Source organism: Perca fluviatilis, chromosome 12, assembly GCF_010015445.1.
Source record: "Perca fluviatilis chromosome 12, GENO_Pfluv_1.0, whole genome shotgun sequence".
In the NCBI taxonomy this organism is placed as follows: Eukaryota; Metazoa; Chordata; class Actinopteri; order Perciformes; family Percidae; genus Perca; species Perca fluviatilis.
In genome coordinates this window covers 10,748,578-10,772,928 of record NC_053123.1, presented here as the reverse complement: position 1 = coordinate 10,772,928, position 24,351 = coordinate 10,748,578, and the positions used below count along the sequence as shown (strand labels likewise).

General features: G+C 44.1%; 1 protein-coding gene across 1 annotated transcript; it reads left to right on the top strand.

Moving 5' to 3' along the window:
- Positions 1–11,607: 11,607 nt before the first annotated feature.
- On the top strand, positions 11,608–13,747 carry LOC120570057 (zinc finger protein 213-like). Its single transcript, XM_039818286.1, has 2 exons — positions 11,608–12,289; positions 13,524–13,747. Exons 1-2 carry the CDS (start codon positions 11,608–11,610, stop codon positions 13,745–13,747), a joined length of 906 nt encoding a protein of 301 aa, XP_039674220.1.
- Positions 13,748–24,351: the final 10,604 nt, after the last annotated feature.

Sequence of the window (24,351 nt, the reverse complement as noted above, 5' to 3'; positions counted from 1 at the left end):
GTTACGTAAGTGGAAAAAGGCAGTTTTGGTGAAATGACGGATATGGGGCTTAAAAGTGAGTGTGGGGTCAAAAGTGAAACCAAGATTTCAGATCTGGAGTGAGGTGTTGACTGTATGTCCAGCGATGGAGAGAGCGAAATCTTGGGAGGAGGCGAGTAGTAATTTTGGACCAATGATGATGATTTCAGATTTGTTGTAGTTGAGTTTAAGGAAGTTGGCAGTCATCCAGGTTTTTATTGCAGAGAGGCATTTTGTGATGGTTGATACTGTGGCAGGAGGGATGGATCTAGTGCTGAGGTATAGTTGTGTGTTGTCTGCGTAACTGTGGAATTTGAGTCCGTGATTTTGAATGATAAGTCCAAGGGGAAGCATATACAGGATAAACAGAAGGGGACCTAGCACTGAACCTTGAGGGACTCCGTGATGGACCGGTATGGTATGAGACGTACAGTTGTTGATGGATATGAATTGAGATCTGTTGGTGAGGTAGGAGGTGAACAATTTAACTTAACATTTTATTGTTTTAAATTATTTTTTATTATATATATATATATACATATATATATATATATGTATATATATTTTGAATTGTTTGGCATCCAACATGATTCCAGGAATCTGATTTAGTAGCCAAAGACGACATGGAGGATTAAAAAAACATGGACTCTTCAGAAAAACTAATTATCTTTACTCGAGCTTCTGCATGGGGAAATCACCAGACGCCACAATCTCGTGAACAGTCATACTGAGAAATACAGAGAGAGTTGTGTGGAGCTGATAGTCTTAATTAGCTTTATAGCAACTCATTTGGCAATGGCTTGAATGTAACGGACGTTCAATAATATCAAAAAGTTACGCACTAAAGCTTTAAAGAGAGCCATTAGTGCTATCATAAATGACCAACGGGAAGTCACTACACATCCATTTAAAATAAATCACATACATTTGTTAATGTCTACAAGTCCCTCAGTCCCACAATCTAATTATCCTGAGAATACAGGCAATCCCACAGTTTTAGTGATGGATTGGATATTATCTGGTTCTGGCAATGCAAAAGCTCTAACTACAGTACAAAGGGAGAACTAAATTTCCACATAGCATAACTATTCCTAAAATGAAAAGCAGCATTATCTGACAGGCTTCCAACTGATGATTATGACATATTTAAAGAGAAACAGAGAAACAGGTCCATTGTAAAACATGTATGGGGAAATTGAAATTGGCAAATATATACTGGTCCCTCCCCCTTATCCTCTTGCCCCATAGCCTATCCCTTGGAAAAAAATGCCCAAAATAATAAACCAGAATCAGGTATAGCTCCACAACCATAAAACTGATTTCATTCAGTAACCTATTTATATTACCTTTCCAAAGTAAATGGAGATGCAATGGAAGAAAAATTAAGATTTTTAATTCTCACCTATATAAAAATTAATTTCAAAGGTAATATCACCATTATAACCAATATCTAGTGGACAATAATGCAAACAAATGTCTTCCCTTACACCTTTACTACAACTGTAACTGATAAAAATACACTAAAATACATTTGTTATAGGCTACAATTTGTAAAGATATACTTCTCCATGTTTTGGCCATGTTTGCTGTTGACTGTTTACTGGGAGTTTAACTTCAAAACACTACTTATTTTCATAGCCATGTTAAAAATAACATTACCCTTCCAAACCCATTGAAATAGTAATAAATGCAATTAATATTGATCAATATGCACATATGACCGATAAGCTCCATACTGTACTTTGGGTTATTCTTATTTTCTTCTATTAATGCTGAATAGTATTCTGATCTGGCATGTCCAAGGGCCTTCCTATAGGTTTTAAGACTGTCTCGGTTTCACTAGATTTGTTTCAATTTGCGAGTTTGGGAGTTATACCAAGGCACTAGTTTCCTTTTCCTCATCATCTTCTTTTTGAGGGGAGCAACAGAGTCTAAAGTCGTCCGTAGGCAGGTTGTAGCACAGTCTACAAATATGTCAATTTGGGAGGGACTAAAGTTAACATAGAGGTCCTCTGTTATATTAAGGCACGACATTGAGTTAAGTGCTGTTGGAATGTCTTCCTTAAATTTAGCTGTAGTACTGTCAGACAGGCATCTAGTGTAGAAGCTTTTGTCTAATTTAGTATAGTCAGGTAGTAAGAATTCGAAAGTAATTAAAAAGTGGTCTGATAATACCGGATTCTGCGGAAATATTATTAAATCCTCAATTTCAATACCATATGCCAGCACAAGGTCGAGGGTGTGGTTAAAACAGTGTATCGCCTTATGCACACTCTGACTGAAGCCGATTGAATCCAATAATGAGTTGAAAGCAGTACTAAGGCTGTCATTGTCAATGTCCACATGGATATTAAAATCACCTAAAATAAGTACTTTGTCTGATTTTAGTACTACACATGATAAAAACTCTGAGAATTCCGATAACAATTCAGAGTATGGACTTGGAGCTCGGTAGATAACAACGAATATAACTGGCTGTAATGTTTTCCATTTTGGATGTTGAAGATTAAGAACAAGACTTTCGAACGAGTTATAATTTAGTTTAGGTTTAGGATTAATTAACAGGCTTGAATCAAAGATGGCTGCAACTCCCCTTCCTCGGCCTGAGCCTCTAGGAATTTGAGTATTAATATGACTGGGAGGAGTGGCTTCATTTAGACATATTCTTCATGGCCCAGCCAGGTTTCAGTAAGGCAGAATAGATCAATTTGATTATTTGATATCAAATCGTTTACCAGTACTGCTTTGAAGACAGAGATCTAATATTTAATAGTCCACATCTAATTTTCCTATTTTGTTCTGTCGCTGTAGAGGCTGTTTTTATTCCAATGAGGTTGTTAAGTATAGCCTCTCTTTTGTTTACCTTTGATTTATCTGATCTGAGTCGGGGGAAAGACACCGTGGTTATTAGACTATGAGTGGGCGACTGCTCTAACGGAAGCAGAGGGGGCGTAGTACTGCACCTCTGATTACTAATATCAAACTTGGGTTGTCATGGTTTATGACCGATAATGGACTCGGTCAGATTTTTTGATATGAGAGCGGCTCCGTCCCAGGTGGGATGGATGCCGTCTCTCTCAATCAGACCAGGCTTTCCCCAGAACGCCCTCCAGTTATTCACATAGCCCACATCATTAGCTGGACACCACCCCGACAACCAGCGGTGGAAGGATGAAGTGCGGCTGTACATTTCATCACTGATCAGGTTTGGCAGGGGTCCAGAGAAAACTACTGAATCCGACATTGTCTTTGCATATGCACAAAGTGACTCAAAATTAATTTTAGTGATCTCCGATTTACGACCATTACCACCAACGTGAAGTATGATCTTACTGTACTTACGGTTCTTTTTAGCCAGCAGTTTTAGATGGGATTCTATATCGCCCGCTCTGGCCCCGGGGACGCATATGACCGTAGCCGCTGGGGCCGTACCCACTGGGTCCGCCTGCATCACATATTGCAGTATAGAGTTCCCAATAACCAGTATTGGCTTCTCAGCAGCATTCATTCTCCCTTGTGGGGGGAGGGGCTTAGGAGACCGTTTTGGGCTTTAGCGGAAAGGGACTGAGATTCTTTGGCTAAATCCTGGATCTTCACAGTCCTAGCTACAGTCCTAGCAGTATCAATTCACGGCAGGCATGCACTTGGCAGTTTTAACATTTTGGGAGATTTTGCTTCCATAATATGTCTTCTTCCAGAATAGTGGAAAGTAAACAACCAAAATACAAATGTAGTTGTTTATTTTACTACACATTGTCTAATTGCATCTACAGATTTCTCCTAGGGTTTGATTAGATATTGTGTGCGAATAGTGGTTTCCAATAAAAATGTATGGAATAACACATTAGTTTTCTCATAATCTGAGCCAGACATCTTGTTTTCAGTAGCACTTACATCATCAAACTTTCCAGTTTCATTCCTATCTATATTCTGAATGTTTTTGCAGAGGGCTTTGTTCATCTATCATTCATAGCCGGATTTCTATACCATTTTCTTTTTATGGCTGACAATATTTTCTGGTTTATGGAGTGATCAGAGATATCCAAAATTCCGTCTTTAACAACAATTTTGAACATAGCTTTTTCCAATGTTCAGATTTATGTTCTGGCAATATATGCAAATTAGATAATGCCTCATTTGCATATTTAAACATAACATAACATTTCAGAAAACGTGTAATACACAAAAGACTTTTCTTAATGTAAGAAATCAACTATATTAGTTAGTTTACCCTTTTCACACATAATGTATCTCTGTGACGGGGCATAGCTGCCGTCACGTAGCGCATCGCTACCGAGTTTAGCTGCCAAAGGCTGAGTTTAAATGTTGCCTGTGTATGTTTTGTTAGCATGTCAATATGCTCTGTTACGTATTATATGCTCCGTTTCAAATTATCTGTTAAACCACATTCATTTGATTCCATACAGTAATCCCGTAGCATTCTTGTGCACATATTTACAGCTAATACTGCGGTGATTTCTAGGCTATAGCTATATTTATCAATACATCATATTCTGTTTAAAATCATATTGTTTGTCACAAACATCATTTATAATAATCACGCAACACTTACGTCTATGTTAATTTGCTGTTTATTTAGTTTAAAAGGTAACAGGATAACTTGTAGTCTTGGTGGCTTACCCGGCGTCTGCTCTGTTGTTGTTAAAGGAAAGTTTGCCGCGATCGGCGAGTTTAAATGACGTTACTACATCCGGGGTAACAGGAAATGATTGTAATTTTGAGTAATTATTTATTTTGTCTGTCAGTCTTTGGTGGCTTAGTGGAATGTTTTGGTGAGTCAGTTATAAATCTTCGGTAAATTTCTAGTCTACTAGATCTGTTAATTTTGGCTGATTGTAGCTTTTATTGTCTGTTCGCCTTAGCCACCCTGTTTCTGTATTTTATTTGGGGTTGGTATCTTCCAATTCCAGGGATGCGCTACAGGCCTATATAGACTGTCAGTGTCAGTTGCTCGAGAGCTAGAGAAGGAAGGACGTCAGTCTGTGAAGGCTCTGGTGACTAGTACAAAAACGTCAAACTTGTATACAGCTGTAACTTTGTATTGTTTAATAAGTTTTGACTCTCACGCCAATTTATTTAATTTTTTGTGGAAGTATATTTTTTCCCTTTTTTTTTTTTTTTAATTTTGGTTTTGTTAATTGATTATTTTGCCTATGGGCCTTAATTTGGGACAAGTATAATAAAATCCCATCCTTTTTGACACCACTTTTGATTCCGTCTGAGTGTCTACATCTGCTCACGACCATTCTGTTGCATCTACCCTCAACATTTGGTGGCAGTGGTTTCCGGGTTAGCAGTGTCCGAGCAGCACTCTATGGGTTGAGATGAGTGAAGAAGGAGCGGGTACGGCAACCCCTAGCGATGGTTTGGCGATGGGAGCCAGGCCCAAATACATGGCGTCGGTAACGGCCTCCCTCTTCGAGGGGGAAGGGGGGAAGACAGGACTGAGCGCTTGGAGAAAGTGGTGAGAGCGATGGTGGAGTCTCAGGGCGTCAGCAGCACCAGATGGAGGCAGAGGCCCTCGGCCAAGACAGGAGATGGAGAGGAGTGGAGCACCAGTTCAGGCAACTGCAGCAACTGGTGAGAGACGAGTCGGTAACAACGCAGGAGACGGGACAGACACTTGCTGGACAGCAGCAGAGGGACCCGCCCGACTCCGCCCTCCGGGCAGCCTCCGATCAGCTCTACAACATGCCATTTCTGGATGTGCCAACTCCTCAGCCACAGACAGGTCAGCACACAGCACCCAGGATGCAGAGCTCCCTTGACTCCACAGCTTTTGGCCTTGCCACATCACCACACCTTCAACGGGGTGGACACCCCCTAGGATGTCCCCTATGAAGAGGACGAAGATATTGAGAACTATTTGACCACCTTTGAAAGATTGCGGCAGCAAGTCAGTGGCCCCTGAGACTTGGGCATTGTACCTGGTGCCATTGTTAAAGGGTAAGGCTAGATCTGCCTACGTAGCCAGCGAGTTTGGCAGATAGCCGTGACTACATGAAAGTGAAGCAGGCTGTTCTCGAACAAGTTCAACATCAGCGCCGGGACTTACCGCCAACGTTCCGGTCCAAGACCGTTGTGGCGGGTGTAGACGGGCGAAAAGAACTTCAAGCCCGGCTGAAGGACCTGATGGGGAAATGGCTAGTTCCAGAGTTGCTGACCAATGAGGAAGTGTGTGACCGAATCGTGTTGGAGCAGTTCCTGGACATGCTGCACCCTGAGCTTCAGGTATGGGTGAGAGAGCGAACCCCTGCCTCGTCAGCGCAAGCTGCAGACCTGGTGGAGACCTTCATGGCCGCCAGGCAATCCAGAAGAGGCCCACAACAGCAGGACTGGAGAAGACCCTACCAAGCAGCCCAGCGGGAGCCAGACAAGACATTCTCTGGTAAGTCTGTGGGTGGTAGTGGTCGTGTGTTTAAACCCTCCAATAGCCCCGGTGTTAGCACCATTCCGGCTAGAGCACCTAGGGTACTTGTATGCCATGGTTGTGGCCAGCCGGGTCACATTAGGCCCAATTGCACAGTGCAAAGAATGTCTGATTCCAGAATATGTTACATACCTGGCCATAGCAAGCACTTATCTGGTACTTCTTCCGATGTAACAGTCCCTGTGAAGATAGGTGGAAAGACAGTTCAGGCTTTAGTTGATACAGGAAGTAGTGTATCGTTTATTCGTAAGTCCTGTTTGAAGTCTGATTTCCAGCCTGTGGGCACAGTGAGGGTCCGCTGCATCCATGGGGATGAGTCTGAGCACCAAACAGGTGAGGTTCTCATTGAGATTAATGGCCAGACGTACTTGTTAACTGTGGGGATTTTGGATAAGTGCCCGTATCCTGTGATTCTAGGCCAGGATGTACCAATTCTTACAGAGCTATTACAAAGTGTTGACACAGTTGATGCTTATGTTACAACTAGAGCCCAGGCAAGAGATGGACCAGACACTGATGTTTGGTCAGAGTTACCATTTGAGAGTTGTCCTGGTGGCAAGCCTAGAAAGTCCAAGGCAGAGAAACGGCAGAGCGAAAGTGTCAGGTACAGTGATGCAGGAAGGTCTGTCCTCCCCACCGTTTAGAGGGTACTGAAGCCTTTGTGTAGGACTTCCAGATGCTTCAGCGGGCGGACCCCACTCTTAGCTCGTGCTTTTCGTCTGCAAAAAACCAGATGAGGCTAGGGAAGCCATGAGGGAAGGTGACACATGTTTCGTTGTCAATAATGAGAAACTGTATCGAGTGAGTACAGACACAGAGCAGTTGGTTGTTCCGGAGGCTCTTAGGACCAAAGTGTTGCACTTGGGACACAGTGTTCCATGGTCAGGACATCTGGGCAGGGAAAAGACAGAGAAGAGAATCCTGCAAAGATTCTATTGGCCAGGTTTCAGTAATGACATAGCAGAATACTGTAGGTCGTGTCCAGAGTGCCAGTTGTCTGCTCGCTCCAAGAGAGGCTTAAAAGCTCCCCTCATCAGTCTTCCCATTATTGACACACCTTTCAGTCGCATTGCCATGGATGTAGTTGGTCCCTTAGAGAGGAGTAGGGCAGGTTACCGCTACATCTTGGTGATTTGCGATTACGCAACACGTTACCCAGAGGCATTCCCCTCAGAAACACTAAGGCAAGGCAGGTGGCCAATAGTTTGCTTCAACTTTTCTCCGTGTGGTGTCCCCAAGGAAATCTTAACCGATCAGGGTACTAACTTCACCAGTAAGACATTGAGGCAGGTGTACTCCCTGTTAGGGATCGGGGCATTAAAACCAAACCCTACCACCCGCAAACCGACGGCATGGTTGAGAGATTCAATCAGACCCTGAAGTCGATGCTGCGGAAGTTCGGGTCAGAATCAGGAGCTGACTGGGACCAGTGGCTTCCTTACCTGTTGTTCGCACGAGAAGTACCGCGAGGCATCTACCGGATTCTCTCCCTTCGAACTCTTGTTCGACCGGGAGGTGAGAGGCCCGCTGGACATCCTCCGGGAGAGTTGGGAGGGGACGCCTCTCGCCAACCAACTAACATCGCGAGCTATGTCCTGAAGATGAGGGAGAAACTGGACCAGCTGAGCTCCATGGCCCACCAACACCTGGCCCGGGCTCAGACGAGGCAGAAGACGTGGTATTGACCGGACACGCACGCAAGTCGCCTTTGTGTCCGGACAGAAGGTGCTACTGTTGTTGCCATCGTCGGAAAGCAGTCTGCTGGCGAAGTGGCAAGGCCCTTTCACGGTACTTCGCAGGGTCGGCGAGGTCACCTATGAAATCGCGATGCCAGACAGACGGCGCTCCAAGCAGATCTACCACGTGAACCTCTTAAAGCGATGGATTGATCGACAATCTTCTATTCAAGATCAGCTGTGGGCACGGACTGTGGAGGAGGAAGAGGAACCGTTGGAGCAGTACTTTCCTACTGCGGGCGGCAAGTCGACCTACCCCTCCGTCACCCACTTGACTGCTGAACAGCAGGAGGACCTGTTGACTATCGTCCCAAGGGGCCTATTTCAGGATCGGCCAGGGCGAACGGACGTCATCACCCACGACATCAAACTGACTTCTCCAGGCCCCGTCCGGCAGACCGCCACCAGGGTTCCAGCGCGACTGATCCCCGCGCTGAAGCAGGAGGTATTGGCGATGCTGGAGATGGGGGTGATCGAGAGATCACGCAGTGAGTGGTGTAGTCCCGTGGTCCTGGTGCCGAAGAAGGACGGGGGGCTCCGTTTCTGTGTTGACTTGTCGAAGCTGAATGCCATCTCAGCTTTTGACCCATATCCCATGCCCCGTGTGGATGAACTGGTGGAGCGTCTGGGGAAGGCTGAGTTCCTCAGTACCTTGGATTTGTGTAAAGGGTACTGGCAGGTGCCGCTTTCACCCCAGGCACAGGAGCTGACGGCCTTCAAAGCTCCATCTGGTCTGTTCCAGTTCAGGGTTATGCCCTTTGCGGCCTGCGCGCAGCGCGCGACTTTCCAGCGTCTCATGGACGAGGTGCTGAGGGGAGCCGAGGACTACGCCGCAGCTTATATTGATGATGTCATTATCCACAGTTCGTCGTGGGACGAACATCTTCGACACCTGAGTGATGTCTTCCAGAGGATTCGTCAGGCCGGGTTGGTGGTGAACGCCAGTAAATGCCAGCTTGCCCGGTCAGAGGTGAGCTACCTGGGATATGTCCTGGGTGGTGGCACCATACGTCCGCAGGTTGGAAAGGTGGACGCCATCCGTAGTGCCAAGCCACCTTCAACCAAGAAGGGGGTGCGGTCTTTCCTGGGGTTGGTCGGCTGGTACAGGCGTTTTATCCCCAACTTTTCGAGCCGTGCTGTTCCCCTGTCTGACCTCACTCGCAAGACCAGTCCTAACAAGGTGGTCTGGACTGCTGAGTGTGAGGCAGCTTTCCACGATCTCAAGGAGAGCATGTGCCGGGAACCGGTATTGCGGAGTCCCGACTTCTCCTTGCCCTTCACTGTGCAAACCGACGCTTCAGGCATTGGCCTGGGGGCGGTGTTGTTGCAGGGTGAGGGGGCAGACAAAAGACCCATACAGTTTGTGAGTCGCAAACTGTTCCCTCGCGAGACACGATACTCCACCATTGAAAAGGAGTGTCTTGCCATCAAGTGGGCTCTTGATACTTTGAAATATTACCTTGTCGGCAAAGAGTTTGTCTTGGAGACAGACCATAGGCCCTTGCAGTGGCTACATCGCATGCGTGACTTTAATTCCAGGCATGGCACCCGGCGCCCTTGCAGCCGCATACAAGTTTACGGTGAGGTATAGGGCTGGGAAGGACAATGTCTGCTACTACTTTCTGTCACGTCCTGAGATGGACCTGGACGCTCTCTCTTAAGGGGTGTGTGACGGGGCGCATAGCTGCCGTCACGGTAGCGATGCGCTACCGAGTTTAGCTCACAAAGGCTGAGTTTAAATGTTGCCTGTGTATGTTTTGTTAGCATGTCAATATGCTCTGTTACGTATTATATGCTCCGTTTCAAATTATCTGTTAAACCACATTCATTTGATTCCATACAGTAATCCCGTAGCATTCTTGTGCACATATTTACAGCTAATACTGCGGTGATTTCTAGGCTATAGCTATATTTATCAATACATCATATTCTGTTTAAAATCATATTGTTTGTCACAAACATCATTTATAATAATCACACAACACTTACGTCTATGTTAATTTGCTGTTTATTTAGTTTAAAAGGTAACAGGATAACTTGTAGTCTTGGTGGCTTACCGGCGTCTGCTCTGTTGTTGTTAAAGGAAAGTTTGCCGCGATCGGCGAGTTTAAATGACGTTACTACATCCGGGGTAACAGGAAATGATTGTAATTTTGAGTAATTATTTATTTTGTCTGTCAGTCTTTGGTGGCTTAGTGGAATGTTTTGGTGAGTCAGTTATAAATCTTCGGTAAATTTCTAGTCTACTAGATCTGTTAATTTTGGCTGATTGTAGCTTTTATTGTCTGTTCGCCTTAGCCACCCTGTATTTTATTTGGGGTTGGTATCTTCCAATTCCAGGGATGCGCTACAGGCCTATATAGACTGTCAGTGTCAGTTGCTCGAGAGAGCTAGAGAAGGAAGGACGTCAGTCTGTGAAGGCTCTGGTGACTAGTACAAAAACGTCAAACTTGTATACAGCTGTAACTTTGTATTGTTTAATAAGTTTTGACTCTCACGTCAATTTATTTAATTTTTTGTGGAAGTATATATTTTTTTCCCTTTTTTTTTTTTTAATTTTGGTTTTGTTAATTGATTATTTTGCCTATGGGCCTTAATTTGGGACAAGTATAATAAAATCCCATCCTTTTTGACACCACTTTTGATTCCGTCTGAGTGTCTACATCTGCTCACGACCATTCTGTTGCATCTACCCTCAACATTTGGTGGCAGTGGTTTCCGGGTTAGCAGTGTCCGGAACAGCACTCTATGGGTTGAGATGAGTGAAGAAGGAGCGGGACGTCGCAACCCCTAGCGATGGTTTGCCGATGGGAGCCAGGCCCAAATCCACGCGCGTCGGCACGCCCCCCTCTTCGGAGGGGGAAGACAGGACTGGCGCTTGGAGAAAGTGGTTAGAGCGATGGTGGAGTCTCAGGGCGTCAGCAGCACCAGATGGAGGCAGAGGCGCCGGTCCCAAGACAGGAGATGGAGAGAGGTGGAGCACCAGTTCAGGCAACTGCAGCAACTGGTGAGAGACGAGTCGGTAACAACGCAGGAGACGGGACAGACACTTGCTGGACAGCAGCAGAGGGACCCGCCCGACTCCCGCCCTTCGGCAGCCTCCGATCAGCTCTACAACATGCCATTTCTGGATGTGCCAACTCCTCAGCCACAGACAGGTCAGCACACAGCACCCAGGATGCAGAGCTCCCTTGACTCCACAGCTTTTGGGCGGCCACCATCACCACACCTTCAACGGGGTGGACACCCCCTAGGATGTCCCCCTATGAAGAGGACGAAGATATTGAGAACTATTTGACCACCTTTGAAAGATTGGCGGCGCAAGTCAGTGGCCCCTGAGACTTGGGCATTGTACCTGGTGCCATTGTTAAAGGGTAAAGGCTAGATCTGCCCTCGCTAGCCATGAGTTTGGCAGATAGCCGTGACTACATGAAAGTGAAGCAGGCTGTTCTCGACAAGTTCAACATCAGCGCCGAGACTTACCGCCAACGTTTCCGGTCCAAGACCGTTGTGGCGGGTGAGACGGCGAAAGAACTTCAAGCCCGGCTGAAGGACCTGATGGGGAAATGGCTAGTTCCAGAGTTGCTGACCAATGAGGAAGTGTGTGACCGAATCGTGTTGGAGCAGTTCCTGGACATGCTGCACCCTGAGCTTCAGGTATGGGTGAGAGAGCGCACCCCTGCCTCGTCAGCGCAAGCTGCAGACCTGGTGGAGACCTTCATGGCCGCCAGGCAATCCAGAAGAGGCCCACAACAGCAGGACTGGAGAAGACCCTACCAAGCAGCCCAGCGGGAGCCAGACAAGACATTCTCTGGTAAGTCTGTGGGTGGTAGTGGTCGTGTGTTTAAACCCTCCAATAGCCCCGGTGTTAGCACCATTCCGGCTAGAGCACCTAGGGTACTTGTATGCCATGGTTGTGGCCAGCCGGGTCACATTAGGCCCAATTGCACAGTGCAAAGAATGTCTGATTCCAGAATATGTTACATACCTGGCCATAGCAAGCACTTATCTGGTACTTCTTCCGATGTAACAGTCCCTGTGAAGATAGGTGGAAAGACAGTTCAGGCTTTAGTTGATACAGGAAGTAGTGTATCGTTTATTCAGTAAGTCCTGTTTGAAGTCTGATTTCCAGCCTGTGGGCACAGTGAGGGTCCGCTGCATCCATGGGGATGAGTCTGAGCACCAAACAGGTGAGGTTCTCATTGAGATTAATGGCCAGGCACGTACTTGTTAACTGTGGGGATTTTGGATAAGTGCCCGTATCGTGTGATTCTAGGCCAGTATGTACCAATTCTTACAGAGCTATTACAAAGTGTTGACACAGTTGATGCTTATGTTACAACTAGAGCCCAGGCAAGAGATGGACCAGACACTGATGTTTGGTCAGAGTTACCATTTGAGAGTTGTCCTGGTGGCAAGCCTAGAAAGTCCAAAGCGAGGCAGAGGCGCGAAAGTGTCAGGTACAGTGATGCAGGAAGGTCTGTCCTCCCCCACCGTTAGAGGGTACTGAAGCCTTTTGTGAGGACTTCCAGATGCTTCAGCGGGCGGACCCACTCTTAGCTCGTGCTTTTGTCTGCAAAAAACCCAGATGAGGCGAGGGGAAGCCATGAGGGAAGGTGACACATGTTTCGTTGTCAATAATGAGAAACTGTATCGAGTGAAGTACACGACACAGAGGCGGTGGTTGCTCGGAGGCCTCTTAGGACCAAAGTGTTGCACTTGGGACACAGTGTTCCATGGTCAGGACATCTGGGCGAGGAAAAGACAGAGAAGAGAATCCTGCAAAGATTCTATTGGCCAGGTTTCAGTAATGACATAGCAGAATACTGTAGGTCGCGTGCCAGTGCCAGTTGTCTGCTCGCTCCAAGAGAGGCGAAAAAAGGCTCCCTCATCAGTCTTCCCATTATTGACACACCTTTCAGTCGCATTGCCATGGATGTAGTTGGTCCCTTAGAGAGGAGTAGGGCAGGTTACCGCTACATCTTGGTGATTTGGCGCATAACCACGTTACCCAGAGGCATTCCCCCTCAGAAACACTAAGGCAAGGCGGGTGGCCAATAGTTTGCTTCAACTTTTCTCCCGTATGGGTGTCCCCAAGGAAATCTTAACCGATCAGGGTACTAACTTCACCAGTAAGACATTGAGGCAGGTGTACTCCTGTTAGGGATTCGGGGCATTAAAACCACACCCTACCACCCGCGGAACCCGACGGCATGGTTGAGAGATTCAATCAGACCCTGAAGTCGATGCTGCGGAAGTTCGGTCAGAATCAGGAGCTGACTGGGACCAGTGGCTTCCTTACCTGTTGTTCGCGACAGAGAAGTACCGCAGGCATCTACGGATTCTCTCCCTCGAACTCTTGTTCGGACGGGAGGTGAGAGGCCCGCTGGACATCCTCCGGAGAGTTGGGAGGGGGACGCCTCGCCAACCAACTAACATCGCGAGCTATGTCCTGAAGATGAGGGAGAAACTGGACCAGCTGAGCTCCATGGCCCACAAACACCTGGCCCGGGCTCAGACCGAGGCAGAAGACGTGGTATGACCGGACAGCACGCGAGTCGCTCCTTTGTGTCCGGACAGAAGGTGCTACTGTTGTTGCCATCGTCGGAAAGCAGTCTGCTGGCGAAGTGGCAAGGCCCTTTCACGGATACCGCAGGGTGCGCGAGGTCACCTATGAAATCGCGATGCCAGACAGGCGGCTCCAAGCAGATCTACCACGTGAACCTCTTAAAGCGATGGATTGATCGACAATCTTCTATTCAAGATCAGCTGTGGGCACGGACTGTGGAGGAGGAAGAGGAACCGTTGGAGCAGTACTTTCCTACTGCGGGCGGCAAGTCGACCTACCCTCCGTCACCCACTTGACTGCTGAACAGCAGGAGGACCTGTTGACTATCGTCCCAAAGGGGCCTATTTCAGGATCGGCCAGGGCGAACGGACGTCATCAACGACATCAAACTGACTTCTCCAGGCCCCGTCCCGGAACCGCCACCAGGGTTCCAGCGCGACTGATCCGCGCTGAAGCAGGGAGGTATTGGCGATGCTGGAGGTAGGGGGATCGAGAGATCACGCAGTGAGTGGTGTAGTCCCGTGGTCCTGGTGCCGAAGAAGGACGGGGGCTCCGTTTCTGTGTTGACTTGTCGAAAGCTGAATGCCATCTCAGCTTTTGACCCATATCCCATGCCCCGTGTGGATGAACTGGTGGAGCGTCTGGGGAAGGCTGAGTTCCTCAGTACCTTGGATTTGTGTAAAGGGTACTGGCAGGTGCCGCTTTCACCCCAGGCACAGGAGCTGACGGCCTTCAAAGCTCCATCTGGTCTGTTCCAGTTCAGGGTTATGCCCTTTGCGCGCTGCAGCGCAGCCGCGACTTTCCAGCGTCTCATGGACGAGGTGCTGAGGGGAGGCCGAGGACTACGCCGCGCTTATATTGATGATGTCATTATCCACAGTTGCGCGGTGGGGACGAACATCTTCGTACCTGAGTGATGTCTTCCAGAGGATTCGGTCAGGCCGGGTTGGTGGTGAACGCCAGTAAATGCCAGCTTGCCCGGTCAGAGGTGAGCTACCTGGGATATGTCCTGGGTGGTGGCACCATACGTCCGCAGGTTGGAAAGGTGGACGCCATCCGTAGTGCCAAGCCACCTTCAACCAAGAAGGGGGTGCGGTCTTTCCTGGGGTTGGTCGGCTGGTACAGGCGTTTTATCCCCAACTTTTCGAGCCGTGCTGTTCCCCTGTCTGACCTCACTCGCAAGACCAGTCCTAACAAGGTGGTCTGGACTGCTGAGTGTGAGGCAGCTTTCCACGATCTCAAGGAGAGCATGTGCCGGGAACCGGTATTGCGGAGTCCCGACTTCTCCTTGCCCTTCACTGTGCAAACCGACGCTTCAGGCATTGGCCTGGGGGCGGTGTTGTTGCAGGGTGAGGGGGGGACACAAAGACCCATACAGTTTGTGAGTCGCAAACTGTTCCCTCGCGAACACGATACTCCACCATTGAAAAGGGTGTCTTGCCATCAAGTGGGCTCTTGATACTTTGAAATATTACCTTGTCGGCAAAGAGTTTGTCTTGGAGACAGACCATAGGCCCTTGCAGTGGCTACATCGCATGCGTGACTTTAATTCCAGGATCACCCGCTGGCACCTGTCCTTGCAGCCGTACAAGTTTACGGTGAGGTATAGGGCTGGGAAGGACAATGTCATTGCTGACTTTCTGTCACGTCCTGAGATGGACCTGGACGCTCTCTCTTAAGGGGGGGGGTGTGTGACGGGGCGCATAGCTGCCGTCACGGTAGCGATGCGCTACCGAGTTTAGCTCACAAAGGCTGAGTTTAAATGTTGCCTGTGTATGTTTTGTTAGCATGTCAATATGCTCTGTTACGTATTATATGCTCCGTTTCAAATTATCTGTTAAACCACATTCATTTGATTCCATACAGTAATCCCGTAGCATTCTTGTGCACATATTTACAGCTAATATCGCGGTGATTTCTAGGCTATAGCTATATTTATCAATACATCATATTCTGTTTAAAATCATATTGTTTGTCACAAACATCATTTATAATAATCACGCAACACTTACGTCTATGTTAATTTGCTGTTTATTTAGTTTAAAAGGTAACAGGATAACTTGTAGTCTTGGTGGCTTACGGCGCTCTGCTCTGTTGTTGTTAAAGGAAAGTTTGCCGCGATCGGTGAGTTTAAATGACGTTACTACATCCGGGGTAACAGGAAATGATTGTAATTTTGAGTAATTATTTATTTTGTCTGTCAGTCTTTGGTGGCTTAGTGGAATGTTTTGGTGAGTCAGTTATAAATCTTCCGTTAAATTTCTAGTCTACTAGATCTGTTAATTTTGGCTGATTGTAGCTTTTATTGTCTGTTCGCCTTAGCCACCCTGTATTTTATTTGGGGTTGGTATCTTCCAATTCCAGGGATGCGCTACAGGCCTATATAGACTGTCAGTGTCAGTTGCTCGAGAGAGCTAGAAGGAAGGACGCTCAGTCTGTGAAGGCTCTGGTGACTAGTACAAAACGTCAAACTTGTATACAGCTGTAACTTTGTATTGTTTAATAAGTTTTGACTCTCCGCTCAATTTATTTAATTTTTTTGGAAGTATTTTTTTTTCCCTTTTTTTTTTTTAATTTTGGTTTTGTTAATTGATTATTTTGCCTATGGGCCTTAATTTGGGACAAGTATAATAAAATCCCATCCTTTTTGACACCACTTTTGATTCCGTCTGAGTGTCTACATCTGCTCACGACCATTCTGTTGCATCTACCCTCAACAATCTCCTTACAAAGTAAACATTACATGACAAAATTCATTCAGTCAAAAGAATAACTTATTTATTATTAACAGTTAGTACACAGAGTTTCAATCAATAAAATCACGTGAGCAGCATCTTACTCATCCAAACACTATGTTCCATAGTCTCCATCTTCTACTGCGGTATGTTACTCTGTAATCAACAGCTGCCTAACCCTGAGAATAATATTTCTGGCTTTCTAAATGTTCAACTCTATTTAAACTACTTATTCAATTACAAATATCAGCAGATAAAATCATAGGTGAAAGCGCACCTTCCCCTAGGTTCAGTATTAGTGATCTCTCTCTCAATTACATTTAGATGTATTCATTTGGCAATGAGGTACAATCCTCTTCCAGACTTGTTTAAAAAATGAAAAAAATGAGTTTGAATGGCAGATTTTTTGACATCTTTTTGTCAGTATGCCAGGTACTTAAACCAAGCTATTAAATCAACAGCATAACACAACATTTCATGTGATAATGTGTTCATCATATGCTTGGCTTTATTTGAAAAGCTTGATTCAATGCTCATCAGATCCACCATCTGAGGCCAGACAGGTTTTGCTCTCTTTGGTGCAGCACATTTGACTGAGCTTTGTGTTTGCCCTGGGTCACAAAACTAGGGCCCTCAGTTGTGAACTCTTATTCAATTTAATCTAAGTGAACACAAATATGATCCCAAAACACATGTAACTGAAATAGAATTATCAGAAAATTACTGTACTTACTCCCCATTAGTTTGTCTTACTTGAGTGCATGGGTGTATAAAACATGAATTATCCAGATCTCCTCAGTTTTGTTAGAGCCTGACCTCCCACTCATCCCTCTGCTGCCTTGCTTCAATAAGTTCTGACAGCACTTGTGTGTTCATAGACCGGGCTCGGTAACACATGACTGCATAACTGCTCAGAGCCATCCTAAGGACAGGGGTATAAGTGGGAGTGTTGGGAAGACAGGGGAACGGGTCAGGTGTTTTAGATAAACAGCACCTGTAAATCTTTGTGGTAAACAGTAGTGTGGTTTTGCTGGCGGCAAAGGACAACACACACAGGCTACATGTTTCCATGTTTTTAGTGTTTTCACCTAAGGGGATTATTTGTAGTGGTGCACATTTGGCTAAGAAAAACAGCACTTTATTTTGAGGACTGATGTGGTTAACTGCGTTTTGAATTGGGTGCATTTAAATGAGGACTAGGTATATTGTTAGTCACAGGGAAGTAGCTCATCATCACCAATTACCTACATTGACAGGCCATAGAATTAAGTTTGCTCCCTGAAGAACATGACATCTCTCCTTTTCTTACAATACAATTAGTTTGGATATAATTTAATGTAATGTGTGATAGTTAGACATATATTCACAATATCACTGCACTTTTCAAATTTGACTGCAAAGCGAATGTGAGTCAAATAAGATAAAGAACTAATTAGAGAGTTTCTGGCTGATTCTGTGAATGGTCTACTGGATCCCTATTATGCTTGTGATCTTGCACAATTTAGTGAGCATATGTCTATACTATATCAAGATAAAAGGGAATATAGACTCCACACCATTAAGCAAAAGTCTCTGGAGATGCCTAGTTGTCGGTAAATGTGACCATGAGCCCACTGACAACTGGCCTGTAGGAATACAGGTGACTTTCATCATAGAGCTAAACTAGAGCTTATTCAGCAGAAGCAATACAGCCAAAATGAATATTCTCAAATGCAATAAAGTCAGTCACTCAGTCACTGCTGATAAACCAACAACAGACAGTCTCTCTCAATCTCAATACAAATTTGATTCCCAATCTAATTGTGGTGTAATATTGTTTTTTTGCGCAGCTCTATTGACATCTATATGAAATGCCTTATCTACTCAATAGCCTGGCAGTACCATCTTTGCATATAACCTCACAGGACACCCGCATTATATCTCCAACCACTTGCTGAAAGTGATGCATATTTACGCACACAAAGAAATATTGGATGGTCAAGTTATGAATCGCTTTACTCTTGGGGGTAACTCCCTTGACCCCCGAAACTGCAGCCACATTATCAAAAATCTGGGTGCACACTGGCCTGGAAGGAAAATCAATATGGCATCTTCATTCATTCATCTTTTTACTACCAAAAACAACTGATATGTGCTAATGCGATATACAGAGTGTCTCAAATCTATTATTCAGCCATTAGATGTTATGTGATGTCAGTGCGTCAGATACGTCAATTTTCACTCGGAAAAAAAACTAGGCTACAACTAGGCTACAGAGAACAATGGCAAGTACAGCACATACACTGTAACTGTGACACTATCATCAATGGAAATAGGGTTTTGAATCAGTTAAGTCATATTGACCTAACTCTCAATTATTGGATCTATGGAGGAAGACTAGTAGTTCTGCGGTTACAATGAAATGGTTCTCTCCAGTGGTCCATCTGGCCAAATGGTCAGTCTCTCCAAAACTCTCAGTTATACCAAGACTAGGACAACGATGCACTTTTGGAAAAGACTATTTCCTTGACTTCTTTGAAAAAGATTACATTTTTATATGCATGAGTTGTGATTATGGAAAATGTGAGTCACATTAAGCACTGCTGTAATACAGAAATACAGAGTTCACAAGGAGGAAAAAAGGAAAATGATACTGTGAAGCAGCTTGTCGGTAATCATGAGACCATGAAATGGAACCTCAGCCCGTGTCAGCTGGGCAATTTTTCAACATTTTAGGTCAGACAAATTCAAAGAAAGCTTTCTCCTGCCTTTGTGTAACATTTTAAAGGAGTATAATTATTCTGAAGATACAAAACATACAGGTCTGTTTTGATTTCCTGTTCAATACATGTTCATTGAAAAGAAAAAATATACTTTCTGTGTGTGTGTGTGTGTGTGTGTGTGTGTGTGTGTGTGTGTGTTATGGGTACTTGCAGGATATATATGGACCGTTTTAATCCTAATATTTGCACTGTAAAAAGACCATCCATCCAATCCTTGTGTCCAGGTAGGCTGAACATAGCTGAAGTCATTGACAGTAAATATATATTAGCAGGTCAGTGGAAATGCAGCCCATGTTGGCTGCAGCCTAGGAAATGGAACAGAGCTATTTTCTGGGTCTCACATTTTGTCTTTCTCTAACTCCTCTCCAGACATATTTCTAGTCCCCCAAATCAAACCATTGCCATTTTCCATCCATCCACCTGATGCCCTCAGACTGTCCTTGCTGAACCTGAGCCAGCCAGCCTCCGTTCAGGTTTTGACCCTAAAGACCTTGAGAAGTTCTCTATCCTAGGGATTCGCCTGGCTATTTCCATGAGGTATCTACCTGGCTAGGCAGCACGGTGGCTCAGTGATTAGCACTTCTGCCTCACAGTAAGGAGGTTTTGGGTTCAAATCCAGGTTGGTCTGGGCCTTTCTGTGTGGAGTTTGTTTCTTCCCACCATAAAGACATGCATACTAGGACTACAGTTGAAAATTAGCTGACTGGCTAACACTGGTGCATTTACAGAAATGTTGATTAATGTGCATTGTCCTAATCAAATTAACTTACAACCTCTTTGTTGCTGAACTTAAGTCCCTGGGCTATCCTCTCCTAGATTCACAGAAGTCCTGTCTCTGTGGCTGTGTTCCAGTGGGGTCTTGTCTCTGTAACTGTGGTCCAGTGGAGTTCATCAGGGCAGTTCTGCCCGTATTTTTCAAGCCCTCAGGCCGCTTGTCTAAGGTCTCCTCCTCCGCCTGCGGCCAGCCTCCCCTGTTCTACTTTTGTTTACATCTATCTTAAATGAAACAGTATGGTGGACTATAGCAAGCCACTGCAGTTATGTGGGTGGGCCAGGCCCCCTCAGGCCCACCCATCAAGCCGGGACTGCCAACAGCATGTTGAATATAAGATCCACTGTTTGAAAAGCATGTTTGTGGTTTCCCATCTGACATGTAGTGTAAAGAGCAGATGGAATAGTATGCATTTTAATAAACATGTCATTCTTGTTAAAAATATCAAAGCATCTACTGTTGCTTTTTGTTAAGAATGTAAGTTTACAATGCTGGCTAGTGACTTGTCCAGCAGCTCATACAGATAATTGATTATTATGATTTGGTTTAGAATCAAAGCATTAGGATCAAAGCAATGATGGCTCCTCTGCCAAGGAGCGCCAATAATATTTGTCAGGGATGTTGATTGATTTCTCATTTTAATGCCACAGTTTTAGGCCTTAATCCAAGGTAACATTTTGTGGTGAAGTGAAACTGTGTAAAAGAACCAGGGCTGAAATATTAATAGGTGGAAATATTTGTACTTAATTTCGGGGCAAATCACCTTTTGTGTCATTAAATTACTGCATGTAATCGTTTCACTGACAAGCAGCACAAGATCCTGCCAGCAGAGATTTTCTACAGTTATGGCATTTCAGTAAAATTAACTGGAACTGTGATGTCACAAATCCAACGAATATTACTCTAAATCAAAGAGGAGCTTTAGGACGAATCCATGTGAACAAAGTTCTTGCTCTAATGTCATATGCTAAATTTGCTGCTATTTAGTCAAAACTATGGAGGCATATCTACAGTTCATAATTTTTTACTAATCACACCTGTCAGGATCTAAAGGCTGAGTCATGGAAAAGGTATGCTAGATGGCTTAGAGGCTAATTACATTCAGGATTTGTTACTTGATTCCTCTTTGGCTGCCCAAGCCTGCAATTCAATTAAATTCAATTCAATTTTATTTCAAGTGCAATATTACCATAATACATGGTCTCAAAACACTGTACAATAGGGAATTCAGTAAATGTTAGGATTAAAAATACAAAAAATACATTAAAATCATTGCGGATATATATGTACATAAAAGTGAAATAAAAAGTGGTACAAGGGTAACAACAAAAGATAAAGGAAGTCATAATATGGTCCGTAATGCTTGGAAAAAATAAAAGTTTTGAGTTTTGATTTAAAAGTGGTGATAGAGCTGGCTTCTCTGACATACAACAGAAGGTTATTCCAGAGGTAAGGTGCTCGATAAGAAAAGGCACGGTGGCCTGCCGATATCTTTTTGACCCTAGTGGAGTGGTCATGCGGGGGTATAAGGGTTAATCAGTTCAGCTAGGTATGAGGGTGCAAGGCCATTCAGCGATTTGTAGGTTAAAAGGAGGATTTTAAAATCTGCTCTTGCCTGTATGGGTAGCCAGTGGAGTGAGGTTAAGACAGGAGTTATGTGGTCATATCTCCTGGTCCTTGTCAATACCCTGGCTTTCTGCATTTTGGACGAGCTGCAGGCTTCTAAGTGAACATGCAGGGAGGCCGGAAATCGGGGCATTGCAGTAGTCTAGCCTAGAAGACACAAAGGCATGAATCAGAGTTTATGCATCGCGCTTTGTTACAATTGATCTAATCTTAGCAATATTGCTCAGATGGTAGAAGGCAGTTTTTGTAGTAGACTTAATGTGGTCTCAGAAGCTTAGCTGAGAGTCGAAAATAAAACCAAGGTTTTTAACAGTTTTTCTCTCAATCTATGCGCACTATAAGTTCTTCTGAGTTCTTGCACTTGGGAGGCCTTACTGCCAGGAGCTCTTTTTTTATCAGCATTCAATAGTAAGAAGTTTCTGCACATCCATCTCCTAATTTCGGATAGGCAGTGCTCTAGTTTGTTCAGTTGGTTTAGTTGGGTGGTGTCATTTGCATGAATAGGAACATAGATTTGAGTATCGTCTGCATAGCAGTGAAATGTTATGTTGAATGCATTCATAATATTGCCAAGGGGAAATAGATATATGCAGACACTTCCTGCTTTATTGTACTTAGAATGATATTCACACACAAAAAGGTTTTAAAAGAGTTTGTGCTGCCTCGAATCAGCATGATTGCAAAGACAACCTATCATTTCACCATCACTCTGATGTACCATTGTGATAATAAAAAAACTATTATTCTGTACTTTGCAATTACTAAAAAGATGATAATCAATTCAATTAAATTTTATTTATAGTATCAAATCATAACAAGAGTTATCTCGAGACACTTTACAGATAGAGCAGGTCTAGACCACACTCTATAATTTACAAAGCCCCAACAATTCCAATAATTCCCCCAAGAGCAAGCGTTAGCAGTGGCTATTGCGACAGTGGCGAGGAGAAACTCCCTTTTAGGAAGAAACCTCGGCAGACCCAGACTCTTGGTAGGCGGTGTCTGCGGTGTCTGTCTCTTTGCTATGATGCTTTCTAAATCCTGACTGAAAGTCCTCAAATAAGCTATTGCTATGTAGAACATCACATAACTGATTGGCAACTACCTTCTCAAGGATCTTGGAGAGAAAGGGAAGGTTAGATATAGGTCTATAGTTGGCTAAGACCTCAGGATCGACTTATTATTAGTGCGTGCTGTGGTTTAGTTGCATGTGTTGTCTTATTGTTGCGTGCTGTGGTTTAGTTGCATGTGTTGTCTTATTTGTGCGTGCTGTGGTTTATTTGCATGTGTTGTCTTATTAGTGCATGCTGTGGTTTAGTTGCATGTGTTGTCTTATTGTTGCGTGCTGTGGCCTCTCAGGGCCACCGTAGATAAGAGAGCTTAACAGCACCAGCAAGTAGGCACTGCAGACTCTTGTAAATTATAAAATGTTATTATTATATACTATACTATGACTGTTTTTTGTCATTTTTTTTTCGACATATTATACTATGACTTTTTTCGACATATTATACTATGACTTTTTTTGACATACTATACTATGACTTTTTTATCACTTCTTTCGACATACTATATATACAATGACAATTAATGACAGTGGTTGTGGTAGTATCTCAGTCTGTAGGGAGTTGGGTTAAAAACTGCAGGTTTGCTTGTTGAAGTCCCCATACAGACCAAAGTATGTATGGGGACTTGCCAGTCCATTAAAAGGTGCAGTCCCCTCACTTTGACACCTCTCTTATTAGCACCAGCAAGTAGGCACTGCAGACTCTATGATACAATGACCATTTTTTTTCAACATACTATACTATGACTTTTTTCGACATGGTATACTATGATTTTTGTATGACTTTTGTCAACATACTATACTGTGACTTTTTAATCACTTTTTTCGACATACTATACTATGACTATTTAAAGTTTTAGCTGTGGCAGTAGCTCAGTCTGTAGGGTGTTGTGTTGGAGACTTCAGAGTTGCTTGTTCAAGTCCCTGTAAGGATCAAAGTATGTATCAGGGTTTGACTGTCCATCAAAAGCTGCGCTCCCCTGACTTATACACCTCTCTTTTCAGCACCAGTAAGTAGGCACTGCAGACTCTAGTAAATTATAAAATATCATTATTATATTTATTTCTTGTCATTTTTTTTCGACATACTATACAACTTTTTTTAGCACTTTTTTGATATATCATACTATGACTATTATTGACATACTATAGTATGAGTTTTTATCACTTTTTTCAACATACTATACTATGACTGTTTTCGACATATGACTTTTTTTATCACTTTCTTTTACATAGTCTATGACTATTAATGACATGCTTTAATTTGACTTTTTTCAACATAATATATACTATGACAACATATATAACCCTATGACTTTTTTATTACTTTTTTTGACATACTACAATATTATTTTTTTCGTAATACTATACTATGACTTTTTTTGACATACTATACCATGACTTTTTTTTATCACATTTTTCGACATACTACAATATTACTTTTTCCGACATACTATATTACTTTTTTATCACTTTTTTTACAATGCTTTACTATGACTTTTTTAGCACTTTTTTGATATACTATACTGTGACTTTTTCAAAATACTATACTGTGACTTTTTATGCTTTTTTATGACTTTTTTGACATACTGCATATGACTTTTTTCGACATTCTA